This window comes from Diplotaxodon limnothrissa, linkage group LG19, assembly GCF_057381915.1.
Source record: "Diplotaxodon limnothrissa isolate DT_005_m linkage group LG19, D_limnothrissa_male_GT1.1, whole genome shotgun sequence".
Classification (NCBI taxonomy): Eukaryota; Metazoa; Chordata; class Actinopteri; order Cichliformes; family Cichlidae; genus Diplotaxodon; species Diplotaxodon limnothrissa.
The window spans coordinates 11,930,649-11,949,132 of record NC_140614.1 but is presented as its reverse complement, the minus strand read 5'-3'; the positions used below and the strand labels follow the sequence as shown (position 1 = coordinate 11,949,132).

Here is an 18,484-nt window from a genome sequence, read left to right as displayed (position 1 = left end):
GGCTAAACGCGCTCCCTGCAAGCATTATATTCACAAAGCACAGCGTCGGCCAAAACAGGGGAAAAACAGCACCTGCTTGCTGCGTTAGCCATTTAGAGAAATCCCATTCTAACTCTGTCCGACTGGAAAACCCTAACCGGAGCACAGTGTGCAATTATTTTCCCTCCCCAACACCTATTTTCTTGCTTTCTCTCCACTCCTTCGCGCTCTCTCTCCCCCCGCATCCCGCTCGCTATGTTTTTAGCTTAAGCTGCACTTTTGCTTTACTTACAGTTGCTGCTCAGCGTTGGAAGTAATGAGGATCTTGGGAGAGGGCTTGTTTTGCGAGCCACTGCAGGCCTGCGTTTGTCCCCTACAGGGAGTGTTAACTGACATTAGCCCCCGGCTCGGAGAGGCATTGACTCGCACCCATTGAGATCTAAACCACCATTATTGGAGCCCGCTGTTTATCTGCCTCTTTCCCCTAAAGACACGGCAAATAGGGGATATTACCTGGGTGTGTGTGTGTTTGCAGGGCGGTGCAGGTGTGTGTGCATTTATAGCCTGAGGGTTGTATTGAGAGATGGTGCTGAAGCAGCCGTTTCTCTGTATTCTGTGTCAGTCTATTAGTGCTCAACACAGTTACCTCACTTTAGCAAAAATAGCCCTCGTTGCTCCGGGGGTCGGCTATTTGTAAGAAACAGTTTGGACGTTTGTGTGTGTTTGTGTGTGTTCACGCACCGAGCGGCCACAACCTCAAATCCACCAGCGGTGAATAACAGTCATGGTCTCAGTGCCACTCGGCGGGTGCTTCTCTGACACGTGCACCTTAAAATTGTAGCAGGCCAAGCAGCACCCCCCCATCCCCCCACCCCCAGATGGAGATGGATGGCAAAAAGCCCAAGCTATTGACTCAGCTCCCAATCCACTCGAGCGTTTGCAGGATGTGCACAAGTCCGATCTACACCAGTAACCCCCACCTCAAAGGTGCTGCAGGTCTGAGCTCCTTCCTTTTAGTATTACACAGTTTTAATGTCGTGGCTGATACGTGCAAGCGTGCACACACGTCTGCTAATGCACCGGCTCTTTCTCTGGCAATTATTAAAAGCTTTTTCATTGAATCTCAGGTTGACTTCATTAGCACGCACGCACACACATGCAGAATAACTCCTAAGCTTTATATTTCCAGGGCCCTGAAAACAAAACAGAAATATGGCCACAAGTGCTCTCCCTCAGCTTTGAACTTCAGCAGCATTTGTGTTTGAAACCCTGATGAAAAAAGCTTCAAAGACCACACTCCCTCTCTTCAAAGGAGACTCGGGATTGCCTCAACAGTCCTCGTGGAAGAGAAATTTAAAACGTGGATTGGGTTTTAGCAAGGAGCATTATCTCCAAAAACGCACTGAACTCCCATTACTCTTGGCTCGGCTGCCTTGTATCATGAGGAAAGAGTCAAAAATGGATGTGTTTGCTAAGTGGCTTTTTACAGAAAAAGGAAATTACAGTTATTCGACTTTTCCGCCGCATTCCAAAGAGCATTCCCGTGTTAGAGATCTCCTGGTTCTTCCTGCCGCAGGTTCAGTGTTTTCTCCGTCGGCACAATCGGCGTGAAGTCCTTAAAGCCCCGAGGGTCAGAGTTAAAGACAAACAGTGGCACAGGTGCAGTCAGATCTCTTATGAATGAGTCGTGTTTGAAGGCAGCAATCAAAGAAGAGTCTAAAAGAATTAAAGTACAGAGAATTAAAAATAAGAGCCCGATCCATCTTTGATACTCTCAACCTTTAAAGGGAATATGCATGGATTTGATAAACAAGCCTTTTTTTATTCATTGGAGCTGATTTCTTTGTGAGAGTGTAATTTGCAGATGAGTGGGTGAAAGTGGAGGATGAGAGCAGAGATATTCCTGCACCAGAAACATCCAGACTGTTGGAGCACATGCAGATGAACACATGAATTCTGCTCTTCTTCAAAATCACCGTCTCTCCCACCGAAGAGGAAACAACGTTGTTAAATCACACACACGTGTACCAGGATCGCCTGAACTCGGCATCATTTCTTCATCGTTTCATTCGTTTTACATTTTCATCCACAGCTGGAAGACTGCGGACACGGAGAAGCTATACTTTGAGCTCCTGCTGACATTTAGCTTTCTCTTCCGTCTCTCGGCAGCACACGGGGAAGAGCTGCACGTCAAAGATTGAGCATATGAATTATTAATGGCGTGGATTAAAAGTGCCAGGACTCGCCGTGGCGCCTGTTTGTTTTATTTGGACGTAATTATTTAATGGCACCTTGTTAAAAATGATGGCGAGGAGGGGAGAGACGAGAGCCGAGACAGGAGGGGAAGAGGGGGGAAAAAATGTGAGAAGAGACGAGAGGAGCTTTGTTTGGACATTAATTGGTAGTGAAATAATTATAAAGTGCACAAAGTTTAGTCTTTGCTGCAGAGCGGGCGGAGCTGAGGCCTCGTGTTCAGCAGTTTGCTTTTGTCGGTAATCTTCTTTTATTTTTCGGTCTTCCTCTCTCACGCACACATTTGTCTTCGCATTAATTTATCTCTGGTGACAGTTTACATGAGTATGTGGAGAGAGTAGTGGAGCATGCAGGGCAGCGTTCCCTGGGTCTACCTTGGTAGTGGTGCGCACACACACACACACACACACACACACACACACACACACACACACACACACACACAGGCTCTGCCATCCAAACAAACAGAGGCTGACAGCAAAGCTGGTGCCTGGCATGCATCCCTACACACACACGCACAGCGAGGCCGGCCTCCATCGTTGGGTCGACTTCCGTAGTTTAGGGGTTCACTAAACTCCTGCTGACTACCTCGTCTTCCCCACCAGCCAATCTAAAGCGAGGAAACCAGAACTGCAGCTGAACATGCTCCTCCGGCTCTAACCTGCAGTGACCCTTCACGTTACTACATAAACTGTACACTGATGCACACGGTGAGTAGAACATGCAGTCTGCTCTATCTGCACTCCCTTTATTCCAACCACTATATAAATACAATAGGCAGTGATTTATTGAGCCGTATGAATCACTGTGAGATGATGGCGGTCGAGTTGCTGTACAGAGAAACGTTGTTGTTAGATGCACTTAGATTATGACAGCATCCTGTTATTAGACTGTTACAAGTGCTGCTGCTGTAATATTGCACATAATGACTTCTTTTGCGTACATTTAGCTGTGAATGGATCGAGTGTTTCTACACTGTCTTTTTCTGCCGGCACATAAAAGCGTGCAGCTGGTGTTTTTAGCGTTATCTCCGAGTCGCCTCAACACTCGCGTGCTAACTTTTCCCCCTCTCTCCTGCAACACGGTGACAGACTAACTAATCGAATATTCTCTCTTTGAAGCAGCGCCGCTGGATCTATTCATGCGTGAGGCAGGGGGTCTTTGTGTGCGAGTGTGTGCGAACGTTTCGCTGTGTACCCTATGTGGCTTTGTGCACTCACGTGCATGTCTTTGTGCACTTCACTCTGTTTATTTACACTTGTTTGTGGAAGTATTTCTGTGTGTGTGTGTGTGTGTGTGTGTGTGTGTGTGTGTGTGTGTGTGTAGGCGGGGGTTGGATGGAAATGTTGTTTATGTATTTTTATGCAAAGCAATTATGTTGACTTAATTGGGTTTGTTTATGTGGAGAGAGTGTCACCTCCAGTCATGTATTACCGCAGCTATGGACAGACATATAACACACACACACACACACACTTGTGGAAAGAGCACTTTTCTACTGAGTGATTGAATAATGGGAAGTGTTTCCTCTATAATAAGGGATTTATATTCAATGTGAGTTTTCGGGAGCAGCGACAGAATTGTTTGTACTTCATCATGTGTCATCCTGAGGAAACACTTAGTTTCTTCATATATTCCCACTGAGACGGGTCAGCCCGTACTCTGTAATCTTGAAAACACGCACCGATAGTCATCACAGAACATATGTTTCCCTCATGATTGCACTCGCTGCCTGTCACTCGCTGCACATCGTATCCACAGAGAGACAGAAGCGGCGAGTTTCCCTCGCCTTTCTCCCCGTCATCGTCGCCAGCCTGAATTCGAAGATAAAAGGTTAATTTGCCATCTCTCTCCTTCCTCTGGGCCAAATCAATCCGCCGTAGTCTCTGTCTGCCATTGTCCTAATCAGACCCTCAACTCGCTATTGGATTTCAATGGAACAGGCGCAGCCCAAAGACCCGCACAACCACCTGATCGATGCTCCTGGAATGGTTCCGGTTTTCTATAGGGGATCGCTGCAGCTTTAATGCTTACACAAGGAAGTGGCACGGGGTCCAATGACTTGATATGTCTCCTGGAAGTGCATTTGTCATTTAGCTGATAGTGAATCACAAACAGCTTCATGTGTAGTAATTGTGCTGAGCCCGCTGTGCGTCTGCAAAGGCTAAATTTGGCATCAGACCCTCTGACCCGATCAATCGCTGCTCAAGAAACAAAGGCAGTCAAAAAATAACCTTCAGCTTGATACGCAGCCCTTATTGTTTTCCTTTTTTTATTCGTCAATCAAGCGGGAGAAAACTTTTTGAGAACTTTGTCTGTCTGAGACAAAAGCGGACCTTCGGGGCTTAATTGTTGCATCGCTTTTGAAGCAGACAGAAAACAAATATGAATCCGTTTCTGTTTCCTTCAGTTTTTGTGCAGAAAGCGGAATTTAAATGACACTAAACATTTTCTTTGAATGTCAAAGCTTTTCTTAAAACAACAACGTCAAAGATGTCACATCCATGTCCGCAGGTTCAGCCATGGCCCCGCAGAGCTCTGGAAACGGACCCGATGGAGGTCACCTGCCAATCACACGCTCACCTATGGCTCAGGAGAGAGGTATGTCTGTGTGTGTTAGCCCGTAAGTCAGCCTACCAGGGGCACAGCTACCCCAGGTTAAAGGTTAAAGGACTGGAATCGTTGTTTTACCCAATGTTTAAGGATGTTTTACAGAAACATTTAGTGGCTAGCACACATGCTCTGTACAGTACAGAAATATATATTACAGAAAATCCACATTGTGCATCGGGCTCAGATGAAGAGCTTGTATACTTACAAAGCGGACGATGAAATAGAAATAATTTCTTTCTTTACATGAAACACAGGCGAGCGGTGCAGGAGGATTAGAGGCCGTAACAAACAGAAGACCAAAACGATATCTTAGTGCACCACGGACGAAACCAGCGACTGTAATGAAAGATTTTCTTAGGAAATATGAAGACTTGGAGTTTAAGATGTTAGCAAAGAGATGTAAACAAGTCATTTGACACAGCTACAAAGAAAGACAAAGACAGAGAAAGAACTGTGGGAATTTCCCACTCGCCACAATAGTGAGTGCTTCTCTCTAAGAAGATCATTCCTTCAGCAGTGATTTGTGGTTCTGTTCTAGGAGACCTCGTCGCTCTTCCATGGGCATAACTGAGAAGCTGTAGGCAGGTAGAGCAGCAGGAAGACCTCCAGACCTGAGCAGGCATCCGTGACAACAAGCATCACGCTGCACGACACTAAGGTGGTTTGCAAAGCAGCTTGCAGGCACTGAGCACAGTAGGCTGGCTCAAGCTTATTAAATACTGCCTTAACCTTCTATGATAGGCGACAACCCAGTGGATGCATAGGATGGTATCAGCTAAGACAAATGTGAACAGGGCCAACTGTCCAAACTGGGAGGGGCCTGAAAGCTGAAGGCTCCGCCTCCCATTCTACTGTTAGGCTATGTCTACACTAATCCGGATACATTTGAAAACGGCGTTTCCTCTGAAAACCGCGTCCACACTGTCGTTTTCAGTCGTTTTCACAGAGTTGTGCGTCCACATTGAAACGGTCGAAAACACTTACGTTCCAGATTCGACCTGCCTCATTTCTGTCTGCCACTTATTTACTTTCCACTGAGTTTTTTAAACGGACTCACAATGAGGTGGAGTTGTTGCTGCGAGTAACACAAAAGTACAAAGTTGCAAAAGCGAGTGAGAATTAAAGAATTTGAAGAAAAGCTCTGTGGAGCATGTACAGACTGATATTAGTCTTTAATAGGGCTGTCAAACAGCTGCTGTATAACGCCCTCCGCTGTCTTAGTTTAATTGGTCACATGTCTGCATCACATGACTAAAATGTGTCATCGATTCCAAAAGCCTGCGGTTACGCTGTCCACACTGCAACAAGAAAACGGCGTTTTCAAATGTATCCGCTTTGGAGAGCGTTTTCAAAGAGCTCAGTTTTCCTTGACCAAAAACGCTTAGTGTGGGCGTGGCCTTGAATACTCCAGAAACAACAAGTGAGCCTGCAGTGTGAGAGTGACGATACGAAACACCGAGGTCTTTATGTCGTGATTATTTAAGAAGAAATCTGGATTTGACAGGGAGCCAGTGAAGAGAAGATAATGTGGGAGGAAACCTTCATGTTCCTCTTTCTAGTCCCTGCTGGTTTATCAGGTTTTTAATATTATATGCAAATAAAACAACAAACACTTGTTTGTATATGTTTAAAATATTCTGCACTTCATGTAGTTTACACACACGCAGCATCATGTTTTAACTTCACTCTTATGGTAAAATTGCGGTTGTGTAAAAATGTCACAGTAAACATTGAGATAAGTCTTTCATTCAGACCCGAGCGTGCGCTCTGCCGATGGAGCCACTTCAGCTTTGGCCCCGACTCGCTGCCAAAGGCTCGTAACACGAACGCTCACCCGCAAGCCACATGTGTTGGCCAAACTGCAAAATTGTTTCCAGCAATTATGGCCACTTCTCAACTATTACTAAAAACAGCAAAATTGCTCATGTGAAAAAAAATCTGCATCCACACAACACTGAAAAACCCCTGAAAGAGTGGGATGCAACCTTAATGGAATTACTGCGATGCTCCCTCTCTATCACCCACCAAAGAGCAGTTAACATCACAGAGAGACAGAGGGAGTGGATAGATGAAGACGGAGAGAGCGGGAGCGGCACTGTAAAAGGTTATTTCCCAACATGATGAAATCAAATCGGAAATTTAGTGCTGCTCTCTAATGCCTGTAAACCTCACGCCCTCCCCAGCCCAGTCCAGGAAAACACGGCGAGGTTAACAGGGTTGGCTGTTGTTTTTGCTGTTTCCCTAGCTAGGATTAAACCTCCCACCGCCCCCCCTCGTCCTCCTCTACACGCACGCCCCACTTTGCTCAAGTGGCTGCCTCCCTAAGAGCCTCTCTCCACTCTTCATTTCCATAAATCCGCTGAATGTCCCTTTTCCCCCCCGCTTTCTCTCGCGTGCTCCGCCGCTCGCCTGTTGTTGTCCGGCTGAGAGCTTTATTCACTTTGCCCGAAAGAGAGAAAGGTTTGTGTGCGTGTTGTGTGTTTGTGTGTGAGTGTGGAGAGCGAACGAAGCAGAGAGACAGAAAAATCCTTGAATGTGTTATTTGCTTTTAGCACTGTCTGCACAATGTTCCTCTCCCCATCCATTTTCCAGGCAATTTAAAGTGCGGTATTACACACTGTATTTTTCTCCTGCTCTCCCAGAATCCCCTTACCCTAATGGAAGCAAAACATTACAATAATGTCCTCGCTCCTTAAACCCAGCACTCGCAGCCTAAGCACTTTCAGGCCCCGATCGCTCTTTCCCTCTGTTACACTGTCTTTCCTCCCACACACACTTTCTCTCTCACTGCCTCTCTTTCTGTCTTGGCCTTCATCTCTTCGCTGCACACACACACACACACTTTTATTGCTCTCTTTCTCTGTTATCTCCCCCACACACCGAGAAACACAAACACATGTGTGTGTGCGCACACAGCCATCATGCAGTGAAACTTCCATCTCCCTCTCCTCATATTTTCTCATGCTCTCTTAGCAGAAACAAGGAATTAAACAAGTGTCAACTTGCACTTTTCCAACTCTATCGTTTTTCCCTAAACCCCAAACTCGCTAAAGAGTCGGCGCCCATTCAGCAAAGCGGATCGCTATCACAGTTTACAGTCGAGCGGGCCCGATCCATTTACGCCCTAATCTGCAATCCCCCTACCGCACGCGCTCGTTTCCACACCCACGCAACCTCTCTTTTCTCTGAATGGCCGCCCAGCGACCTTTCCGCATTCGCGGTGGATCGGGAGACCTTTCTGTGGGTTTAAAAACCAACGGCGCAGCTTGAAAGAGCGAAGCCCAGGCGAGGATCTCTCCAAATGTCAATTTGAATGGTGCGGGCGAGTTTGGGCCTGAGAGGCTCTGACACATCTATTGACAAAAGGGTTTAGAAAAACATAGTAGCTGCGGTCAAATCGCCGGCTATTCTGTGAAGAGTCGAGCAAACGGTTGGCTTTTTTCAACCCTGCGCACAGACTGGGCTGCGTGCGTCTTTCAGAACATGCGTACACTTGACCCTCTGCTTCTGCCCGTGCTAAAATTCTCTGAGCGAGCGAGCCTGTGTCAGCCTGCCGCTTTCTTTATGCGCCGTCTAACACCTGGACCGCGCCGTATTACTCCACAAAGTGTATCTGCGAGTAACAGGAGCCAGCGCTGAGGTAAAAGATTAGGGTCGTTATCAGAACACGGCTCTTTTTACACGAGGAAATTGAATAAATGTCCCACTTTGTTGACTTACACAACCGCTTCAGACAAATCCTCCGCTGGTTCTGCTGCTTTCATGCCTGTTTTTGTGTTTCAGGGTTCAACATGCAGAGGAACCAGGCTGCCTCTCAGTTTGCTTCTCCACAGACCGGACCTCCCATGTCCCCCCACCCATCGCCAGGGGGCCCCCTCTACTCTGGAGTGGGTCCGTACTCCCAGGGTGGCCCCGCGGGCCCTTACGGACCACACGCACCTCAGTATGGACACCAAGGTTGGTGCCTGCTATAATGTGATCGTCTGAAAACATTTAAATGAACAGAAGATTTTGGAATATTTGTTTGTCCTTTATTATTACAGGAAACAAGGATCTCACATAGTTTTCTCACAAGGTGAGAAATTGTAAAGCAGGATGTCGGGCTCAGCTGTGGAAAAGCCTTGAAATCATGATTGTTTAATGTTTTCTAAAACTGGCAATTTCGCGTTACTCTGAGCTCCTAATCTGCCGAAGACATAAGAGCTGATTCACGAGTCTATATTTAGCACGTGTCAGTTTACCAGAAACTCTGTTAAAAGTCGAGCGAGCACGAACGCCTCAAACGCGAGAGTCTAACTTTCAGGCGATAGTTTAAAAAAGCAGAGAAAACTGCGACTGCTGTCAGGCTTCGTGCTGAATTATAATCACGAGAAGCATTAACAGGCCCCACGCTGACTTTAACTGACATCACATTTGTGCAGCAGCCTCTGCTTCCTGACTGGTCCGCTGGGAGGGCGAGTCCAGCCTATCATCCATTCAGAGGGGTTACGCAGGAGTTTGGCCCCAGATTGGAGAGTCACATTTGTCATTTTTGATTACCGCTGGCCTCGCGCTCACCGTCACACCGGGCTTGACTTCGGTGTCACTGGTGTCAAAGACAGTCTGCTAATGAGGAATACAAAAAGAGTCCTTTTGAAAGACGTTTCCATTGGCTGTTTCCTACAATCTCGACGCACACAGCTGTTACAGTCCTCTATCATCCTGTGTGGCAGGTCTCATCGTGGGCATTCAAAGCCAGACTATATTCATGAGACACTTGAACCCTGGACACACCTCTTGGCCCTCCTCGTGATAAGATTATGAGCTCCAGACTGACACGTCACGAGCTTCATCCACTGAATCATGATCTGGAGAAATATCGGCCTCAAAGAGAAATGAGTCGTTTTTTAAAAGAATTGAACATAATGAATCTGTTTTAGCTTCATTTCTTTCAAATACATACAGTCCAGTGTCACACCTGCAGTAGGTTATCATGTCCATAGAGAGAAGCTGAACGTGTTCCTTTAACCGATCGCAACGATGGCTTCCCTCGTTCTGATGGGGGCCGGCCTGTCTTCTAATGAGACACATGCTGTGCATAAAATGAACCAGTTCATTCATGTTTACTGGAGATCTTAGTTTAGAACAAGACGGCTGCAAGAATGAGTCACAAAAACCAGAGGAAGAAGCTTTTTGGAGCAAAATGCACAGCATGCAAACATGAGAGGGCAAATGCTAACAGCTGAAATATTCATCTAGAAACATCTCAAGAGTTAAAAGAATACATAAAGTCGAGTTGCAGATGGACTCTGCAGAGTGCAGCGTGTCTGTCTGAGAGTCTGCAGTCAGCCTCAGTTGGACCACGATTGTTGCCTCCTACCAGGTGACCTGTGCAATCAATTTGCAACCTACAGGCAACCAGTAGGTGATGGGAACTAGTTGCCATCAGTCACCAAATGCTAAAAAAAGTTACAATCTGCGGTTTTTTCCTAGTCAAGCAGAGGACTTACTTTTACTGTAGTTTTACTAATGATCAAGATCCTGATAACATATTAGATCACGAGACCGGCTTTCTTATCTCTTTTTGTGCTGTGTGTGTACATATGTCGTCCTGAGGTCACATAAATGTGCAGTGATCAGTGCAGGAAATCCACATCCATCTCTTCCTGAGTATTTATTGTTTCTTTGGCCTCTGAGCAGTAATCAGATCTTCCGCCACGTTCTCTCGGCCTGTCTGACGAGCCTTGTGGCGTTCCAGTTGCACTGACCATCAGTCTAAGCTTTTTCAGATTTTTCTCAGGAGAAAAAAAACTTGGAAAAATGACGAGTCTCAGATTCCAGGAAAACTGGAAAAAAAAGAAGTTTGGATCGCTTTGTGTAATTAAACGTTCTGCGCTCGCTTGTTTCTCCAACATGAAACTCCCAGCCAGCCGGCAAACGTCGACATCTGCTGTTGTAGTTCGTTTTCTGCCTTTGGCGCCACACCAGACCAAACATTATGGTATTTTTTTGATAAATGTGTGTTTTAATGTGTCACCTTGATAAATGCACCCATCCGCGCGTGTGTTTTTCCAAATTTGCGGCGTCTCCCTCGCATTTGTTAATCTTGATTAATAGCCCTAATGCGTTTGGTATTTGGTCCTCCTTCTCCACCCACTCTTATCTCCTAATGTGACTTTGGCTGCGCTGACAGCCCAGTAAGCAGAGAGGAGAAAGAGAAATGAAGTAAGCAGAGAGCAACAGCGAGGCGGTCTAGCCTGCGAGAAGCTCTGGAGGCAGATGAGCGTGAAATCTCACTTGGACGTCAGGAGAGATGTTCCATCAAAATCAGAAGGAGCTGCTCAGACCTGCACATGTGTGCTTCATGCATGCAGATATAGCAAACGTGCAGGTATCCTGGTGTTTTCTTTATGCAAACTTGCTGGAGAGCCAAAGCCAACACCCTTAATTCACCCTTGTCCTGTAATTCTTCAGCTTCCCCCTAATTTACTCCTTTTGTGGCCGTCTATGGTTATTTTTACAGGTAAACAGCCGAGTTCAGATTACCACTTACGTGCACTTTCACATCATAATGTTTCATATTACTTATTTTTACTTTGATGTAAACTTGTCTTAAGCTTCATATTGAGTCCAGGACATAGCCAGGGCCCCGGTCCTTAGCAGAGCGAACAGGCCAGACAGCTGTTGGTCATTGTTCTTAATGACAGCTCCATCTGCTTCCCTTCCCTCTCCCGAGCGAACCAGCAAATTAGCCAACACAGAAACTAGCTCCAAGTTCCTGAACTCTGCTCTGCTGTTTCTCTTGGCCTGTCTGTGCTGGGAGAGGTTGTTTCCATGTGTAATGGGTAACAGCATTTTGTCTTTCAGCCATTTCTCACACACACACACTAAAGCAGTTTGTAGCTCAGCTGGTGTCTGTAACTTTAAAGGCTACAAGACTGCTTTTGTTGTCCGCGGGTAAACGACTGTAGCTGGACTCGTGTAATCAGCTACATAAGCTCCATCCTGCACACAGTTAATGTGATACATGAGTCTGCCGGAGGACACGGCCTCTCTGCAAATAGTACTTACATATTTTTCTGCTTTTTCAAGCGATCTTTGATCAGATAACACTAACCAGAGGTTTGCTGTTTGTGACTGTGTGTTAGAGCTGTTGCAGTGAGGCGGTCCAAACATTTAAGCTGCTCCGTGTTTATCGTGGTGCTTTGAAAGGCCGCTATATCCCAAGTTTCCCTGATCTCAGCTGATATCAGGCTCTCCTCGAGACTCACATGTCCTCAGCAGCTGTTTCCAAGACCTGCACTTGGACACGGTGCAGAGCAGCATGTTGAGAACAGCACACACACACACACACGGGGGAGGAGGATATTATGCTATTACAGGAAAAAGATTCAGAGACTGTCTCAGCTCTGCTTTCTCTCCCACCCATCGCATAGTTCCCTCCACCACATACCCCCCTCCAGGGGTTAAGCACTCCACTGGTAATGACCGTGCTTCAGACAGGACTTTTAAGCCTTGGTGCCTTGCCGGAGCCACAGAGTAATTCAGCCAAAAAAAAAAAGAAGAAGAAGAAAGAAAAAAGCCATGACTCAAGCCAATGCCTAAGGGAGCGAGTGGATGTTTTTGGAGGAAATTGACAGTATGTGGAGCTCAGCAGCCCCAAGGCGCACCCCAGCCCGGCTCAGGCTCAGAAACCCTGCCGGGGAAGGTGCTGAGGTGGCTGGTAGAAGATGTGGGGGCCTCAGGCAAGAGGGGATGCTGCAAAAAAAAGAAATATATATATCCATCCCACCAAGCTGTACATGAAAGCTGCAGTGTAACAGTGAGCTGTGTGAAGCAAGGAAGGAATCTGTTTTTTGTGTCTGTATTGACCCGTCTGATGTCAAACATTGGAAGTGCTAAAGCTGATTAAACAGCTTTAAACAGACTTACAGTTATTTTATTAAGTAAAGCAGTTTCATAACGATTCGAGGAGGAAACAGAGACATCCTTGCTTCCTAAAGTATGATTACCGGCTTGATTATACTTGACACACTCCCCGACTAAGCCCCACTCTCCCAGCTCACTCCCACCACATTCACAGAAAGGAAAAGAGGAAAAATGCTATTGAATTTTTGTATTTGTGTTCAGCCACATGTGCACAGCCTGCCCACGCTCCCGTCCTTGGCAGCTCAAGCATGTAGCCATGTAATCTGCATTCCACTCCTCACTGATGGAGTTCACAGGTCCAGAGGGTGCACCATCACACCTCGCTCCGCCGCAGACGGCAGAGCGACCGCCTCGGCCGTTAGCGTCGGCGGGTCCGGCCTGCTGAGGAAGCAGTCGACGGTAATCTGCTCGGTCACGCTCCAGCTCTCCTGCGGGACTGCGGGGATTAAACCCGGCGCAGGATATAGCGTCCAACAAATGCGTGACCGTGCCGGGAATTTCCATGTAATTGTGAACGAAGCACCACGAGCGCTTCTCCTCCCCTCTATCGCGCTATAAATACCACCAAGACTCCCCAAAGGCACAAGTGCTGAGAAGCAGGCGAGAAACCAAGACTGAGCTACAAGGACACGAGAAGGTGCAAATAAGAAATGGCATCCTCCTCGTCCTCCTTGTCCTCCTTTTAGTTTCCAGAGCAGCAGGAGTAACAGTCAGAGTAGGCAGAGCCACGTCTGTGAATGCATTTTAATGCTAACATCGTATGCATGTGCATAATGAAAGCTAGCACTGCACATTTTGAACCTGGTTTCTCGTGCATAAAACCAGAGTCAGAAAAGATGCACATTTTTATATGAATTTCCTGACAGGATGTGCTTTTTTCTGGAAGCATTTGGAAGTTAACATTAAGTTGTACTTTTTTTCTCTTTTCCCCCTGAAGCGTTTTAAATATATCAGCACAGAGTCATTATTGCTTCTCTTTTTTCTAAATTGGACAAAATTTTACCTCAGCAATAATCCATCTTCCCCTTTTAATGTAATCTTACAGCACTTCCAAAGTCATTGAAAGCCCGAATGTCTCTTATGAAAACACCTACTGTAGGATTTTGAGGTTGAGCTCTCAGTCATTTTAAAAAGTGGGTTAGCGTGCTATCTGTCCTTGAAGAAGCATTCTGGCTCGGCACCAATCCTTCAGGAAGTGAATCATTCTTGTCAGGACAGAGCAAGGCTCTCATAGGAAAGCTTTACATTAACCCCATCCCGCAGTTACTCTGTCTTTCTGCTGTCAGCCGAGGCGACTGAGCCCACATCACTTTGAATGGTAGTACATCAAAACTGATAAGTTCCCTCAGTGCGGCGTGCCGACTTAATGACACAGTTTTTCAAAACAGATTTAGCTTAGCACCTCGCAAAAAGAAGAAATACTAAGACAGCGAGTGAACACGCTGAGATGGAAAATTCCAGACGCTTCCACGTTTTTAGGACTTCAGGCAGAAGAATTCAGAGTCCAGATGCTATAAACGAACCCCTGGAATAGATGGCGGGCGGCCATGACGTGGGTCCCATCAGCCGTCCAGAGAGGGCTGAGAGAGGTTGCTGACCGGGGCCTTGTTCATCCAGCTGAGCAGGGCACCGCTCCCAGGATTTTCCACAGCGTCTCCGCTTCATTATGAGTGGAAGAAACGTGGAAATGCGTGTTTCAGTGCTCGCAAGGTCTCCAAAGTATTACACATGCATTCACACAATCAAGCAGATGCACGCACGCACACACACACACACAGAGCGCACCATACATATCCTCCTGTGTTCGTTAGCAGGCATCCTTTCTTCCTGAACGCTTCCCTATTATAGCCCCAAAACCCTTGACAGGTGTCAGCTGTACTCAGCTCACCGACTCACCAGAGCCTCCCCACAAATAATCCGCTTTTTCTTTTCCCATCTCCCACAGTAGATTTCATCACAATTTCTGGACAAATTCAGGCGGAGTTGCTGACTTTTATGGGAAAGACTTTTATTTTGATTCAGTATAAATCCTATCTCGGGGGTTGGCGGGTGGGAGCGTTTCCCCCTCCCTCGCAGTCTGTCTGTCTTCTTCTCTTTCCGCCCCCTCGTGCTCCCTCCATCTCTGTTGGACAAGCGGTCTTATGTCGTGTGGAAAGTGTCTTTGCCGAAGCAGCTCGAGGACACTGTGAAGCCATTACCATATTCAGTATCGCTCTTCCCCCCCCCCCCCCGTGGAACATTGTCATCTAACTTTCCCTCGTTTGAGCGCACAGAAAAGCCTTCAGGTTTTAAAGAGACTTGATCCCCTTTTCCAGACATATTCTCAGGGGATTACGCAGTGAGGCCCAACTAAAGCACCCTTAATCAAATCAAAATAAATAGCCCCCTTCACAATGGAAGATGCCACTTTTCTATTTTGCGGGGGATTTGTCCCCTGTGGAAAAATCTCAGTGCCCAAATAGGGAATACGCTGTTATGCGCGCTGCGTGCCGTGGGTGTGGACGGCTCTCACATGTATAGGTGCCTGCTGCTGTGTCTGCTGCATGCGCGTGTTGTCTTTCAGCTGTTATTGAGGCTGGAGTCGAGCGAGGCTTTTAAAGCCAAAATGGAGGGGTTTAAGTGTGCCTTAGGAAAGCTCCTGGCATCGTGGCTGCGTGGCACTCCAGGGCAGCAAGAAAGCATTTACTGCAGATTAGAGCTCCTCTCAAGTGTTTCACAAAGTCAGCCTTAAGCTCGCCAATTGTTCCCAGGGCCACACAACTCACCGGGCCACACCTCAGAGAGGGTCTCCTCGCATACACAGGTTGGCGGCGGCCGTGAATCACGGTGTAATCCCGCTCTTTACGCTCCGCGGCTGTCGCGGCATTATTTTCTTGATGGATGAAATTGCTGTATGTGTCACTGTGGTAGGTATATGAGTACCAGCTGACAAGCACACCCCATTTGTCTCAAATGAGGTGATTGATAAGACCCATCTGCAGCTCCAGTTTGTCATCATCATCATCATCATCAACTTTATTTATAAAGCACTTTAAAACAACCACAGCTGACACAAAGTGCTGTACACTGGAACTGTAAAATAAAATTACATGAGATATAAATAAAAAACAAATAAAAAAAGAGTGAAATCATTAATTAAATAACTACTTCAATTAAAAGAGAAACTAAGTCTCACTGAGGTTAAAAGCCAAGGAATAAAAGTGGGTTTTAAGATGTGATTTAAAAGTGGACAGTGAAGGGGCCTCTCTAACATGCATGGGCAAATTATTCCATAATTTTGGAGCCACAATAGAGAAGGCCCCGCCCCCTCTGAGCTTCCTCCTGGATCTCGGTACCTCCAGGAGCAGCTGGTCAGCTGACCTGAGAGACCGACAGGGTATGTGGGGATGAAGAAGCTCAGAGACGTAAGGCGGGGCAAGACTGTGAAGGCATTTAAAAACAAACATAAGAATTTTAAAATGAACTCTAAAAGACACAGGCAGCCAGTGCAGAGAGGCTAGCACGGGGGTTATATGCTCTCTTTTTCGAGTTCCTGTTAGGAGTCGTGCAGCCGCATTTTGAACCAGCTGCAGACATGAGAGCAACGACTGACTGACCCCCACATAAAGTGAGTTACAGTAGTCCAGGCGGGAAGAAATAAAAGCATGGATCACTGTTTCAAGGTGCTGCCTCGAAAGAAAAGATTTTACTCTTGCCAGTCGCCTTAAATGATAAAAACAGGACTTCACTGCTCTGATTTGGTTGTCCAATTTAAAATCACTGTCCAACTTAAAACCAAGGTCAGTAACAACAAGTTTAAAATAGACTTCCAGGGATCCTAAATCAACAGAGGTGGACTCACAGGGACCACTGGATCCAAACACCAACACTTCTGTTTTCTTTTCATTAAAATTTAAAAAGTTTAGAGCCAACCAAGCTTTAATGTCATCTAGACATGTCAAGAGAGGTTTTATGGAGATGCCATTCTTGTGTTTTAGTGACAAATAAATTTGGCAGTCATCGGCATAACAATGAAATGAGATCCCATGCCTTCTAAGGATAGAACCCAGAGGCAGTAGATACAGTGAAAAGAGCAGTGGCCCTAAAATTGAGCCCTGTGGGACGCCGCATGACAGAGGAACAGAAGACGATTCGTAACTGAGAAGGCTGACAGAGAAAGTTCTATCTGATAAATAAGACCTAAACCAATTAAGTGCAGTGCCACCAATACCCACTACATCATGTAATCGAGAAATTTGAATATTGTGGTCTACGGTCTCAAAGGCAGCAGTTAGGTCAAGCAAGACAAGAACAACATGGTTACCAGAATCACATGCCAGAAGGATGTCATTAAAAACCCTTAATAATGCAGATTCTGTGCTGTGAAGGGTTTTAAAACCTGATTGAAAAACCTCAAAGATTCCATTTTCATCTAGAAAATCTTTCAGTTGACTAAAAACGATTTTCTCTAAAACCTTGAAGACTAAAGGCAGATTGGAAATAGGCCTATAGTTCGCTAAAACTGTGTGATCAAGGCCAGGTTTCTTAAGCAGTGGCTGTAGTACTGCATGTCTGAAATTTGCAGGAACCATACCAGAAGACAGACTGCTGTTAATAATGTCACTGAAGCTATTTTGTGCCGTTCTCATAGCCAAATCGTGGAATTTAGGAGGACGTCTGAAACGACAGCGAGCCATGTTTTACGTTTCAGGGACACCGTCTGTGTAGCTTCTGATTTTCTGTGATCTTAATGAGCTTTTGTTGGCTGATTCACATGTCGTCTTCTTCCAGGCAACTACCCACGGCCCTCCAACTACAGCGGCACAGCCAGCACCGGCTACAGTGGCCCCGGCCCTGGCATAACCAACAGCCTGGGCATGAACGCTACCAGCCCCATGCACGGTCAGGGGCCCGGCCAGCCCATGCCCGGAGGACGCGGCCACGGCCCAGGCAGCCAGAACAGGGTGTACCCGGCCATCGGTCCCACTTCTCCCAGCGTACCCCAGCCAGCTGGGCCCGGGATGGGTCCCCCTTCTTTGGGTAGCTCTAACCGCAAGATCCAGGAGGCAGCAGCGGCTGCCGTGCCAGGATCTGCCAACTCAGTGCACAACAGGTAAGAGCGCGGCAAGGGCTCCGGCTGCAAACTCAGCACATTAGTTGTGCATATGCTGCATGTGAGTTAGTGAATGTGCATGCGAGCTAACGTATCCCAGCTGTAGCTGTAAGTGGTCTTGATGGTGAAAAATGTATTTTAGTGTGAATTGTGCCGTATGGTTACTGTACGCTACAATTCTGGGCCGTCGAGCTTCTCTGCCGTGCGTTAGCGTCTAACGAGAGGCATCGATCTGCCGGTCGTCTGTGTGCTGAAAAGCCCCGCAGAGGCTTTCTGAGCCAAACACTTTCTTTTTCTCTGAGACTCTTTTCAGACGTGCAGGCAAGAGTTGTTCTCAGGGGTTCCGCTCTTCTATGAGCCACTTGTGCAACTGTCCCTATTTTCACACATCTCATAAAGTACCTGACATTTTGATATCTGGCTCTGTGCACCGAGTGCCATTTCCTTGCAAAAAGAGATATATTGGCACGAGAGCAGGCAGCGCGGTCTCGACGCAGCACCGTCGAAACATAAGAGAAGAAAAATGCAAACTGACTGTAAAAACACCAGAGACCGCAGTGACACCGAGCACCTTAACGCACATGCACAGCTCTTTGAAGCTCTAACAGCGTGTGAGTTCAGGGTATTATTTTCCATCAG

The 18,484-nt window shown here is 46.7% G+C and overlaps 1 protein-coding gene across 2 annotated transcripts in view; it reads left to right on the top strand.

The window, feature by feature from the left end:
• Positions 1 to 18,484, top strand: part of LOC146611833 (AT-rich interactive domain-containing protein 1B-like) — a 156,797-nt gene that overhangs the window by 114,046 nt on the left and 24,267 nt on the right. For both annotated transcript variants that reach the window (XM_085379175.1, XM_085379174.1), the window contains exons 6-8: positions 4,747 to 4,833; positions 8,629 to 8,802; positions 17,524 to 17,845. In XM_085379175.1, coding sequence (XP_085235301.1) covers positions 4,747 to 4,833; positions 8,629 to 8,802; positions 17,524 to 17,845 — 583 coding nt within the window. The remainder of the gene's footprint in view (positions 1 to 4,746; positions 4,834 to 8,628; positions 8,803 to 17,523; positions 17,846 to 18,484) is intronic.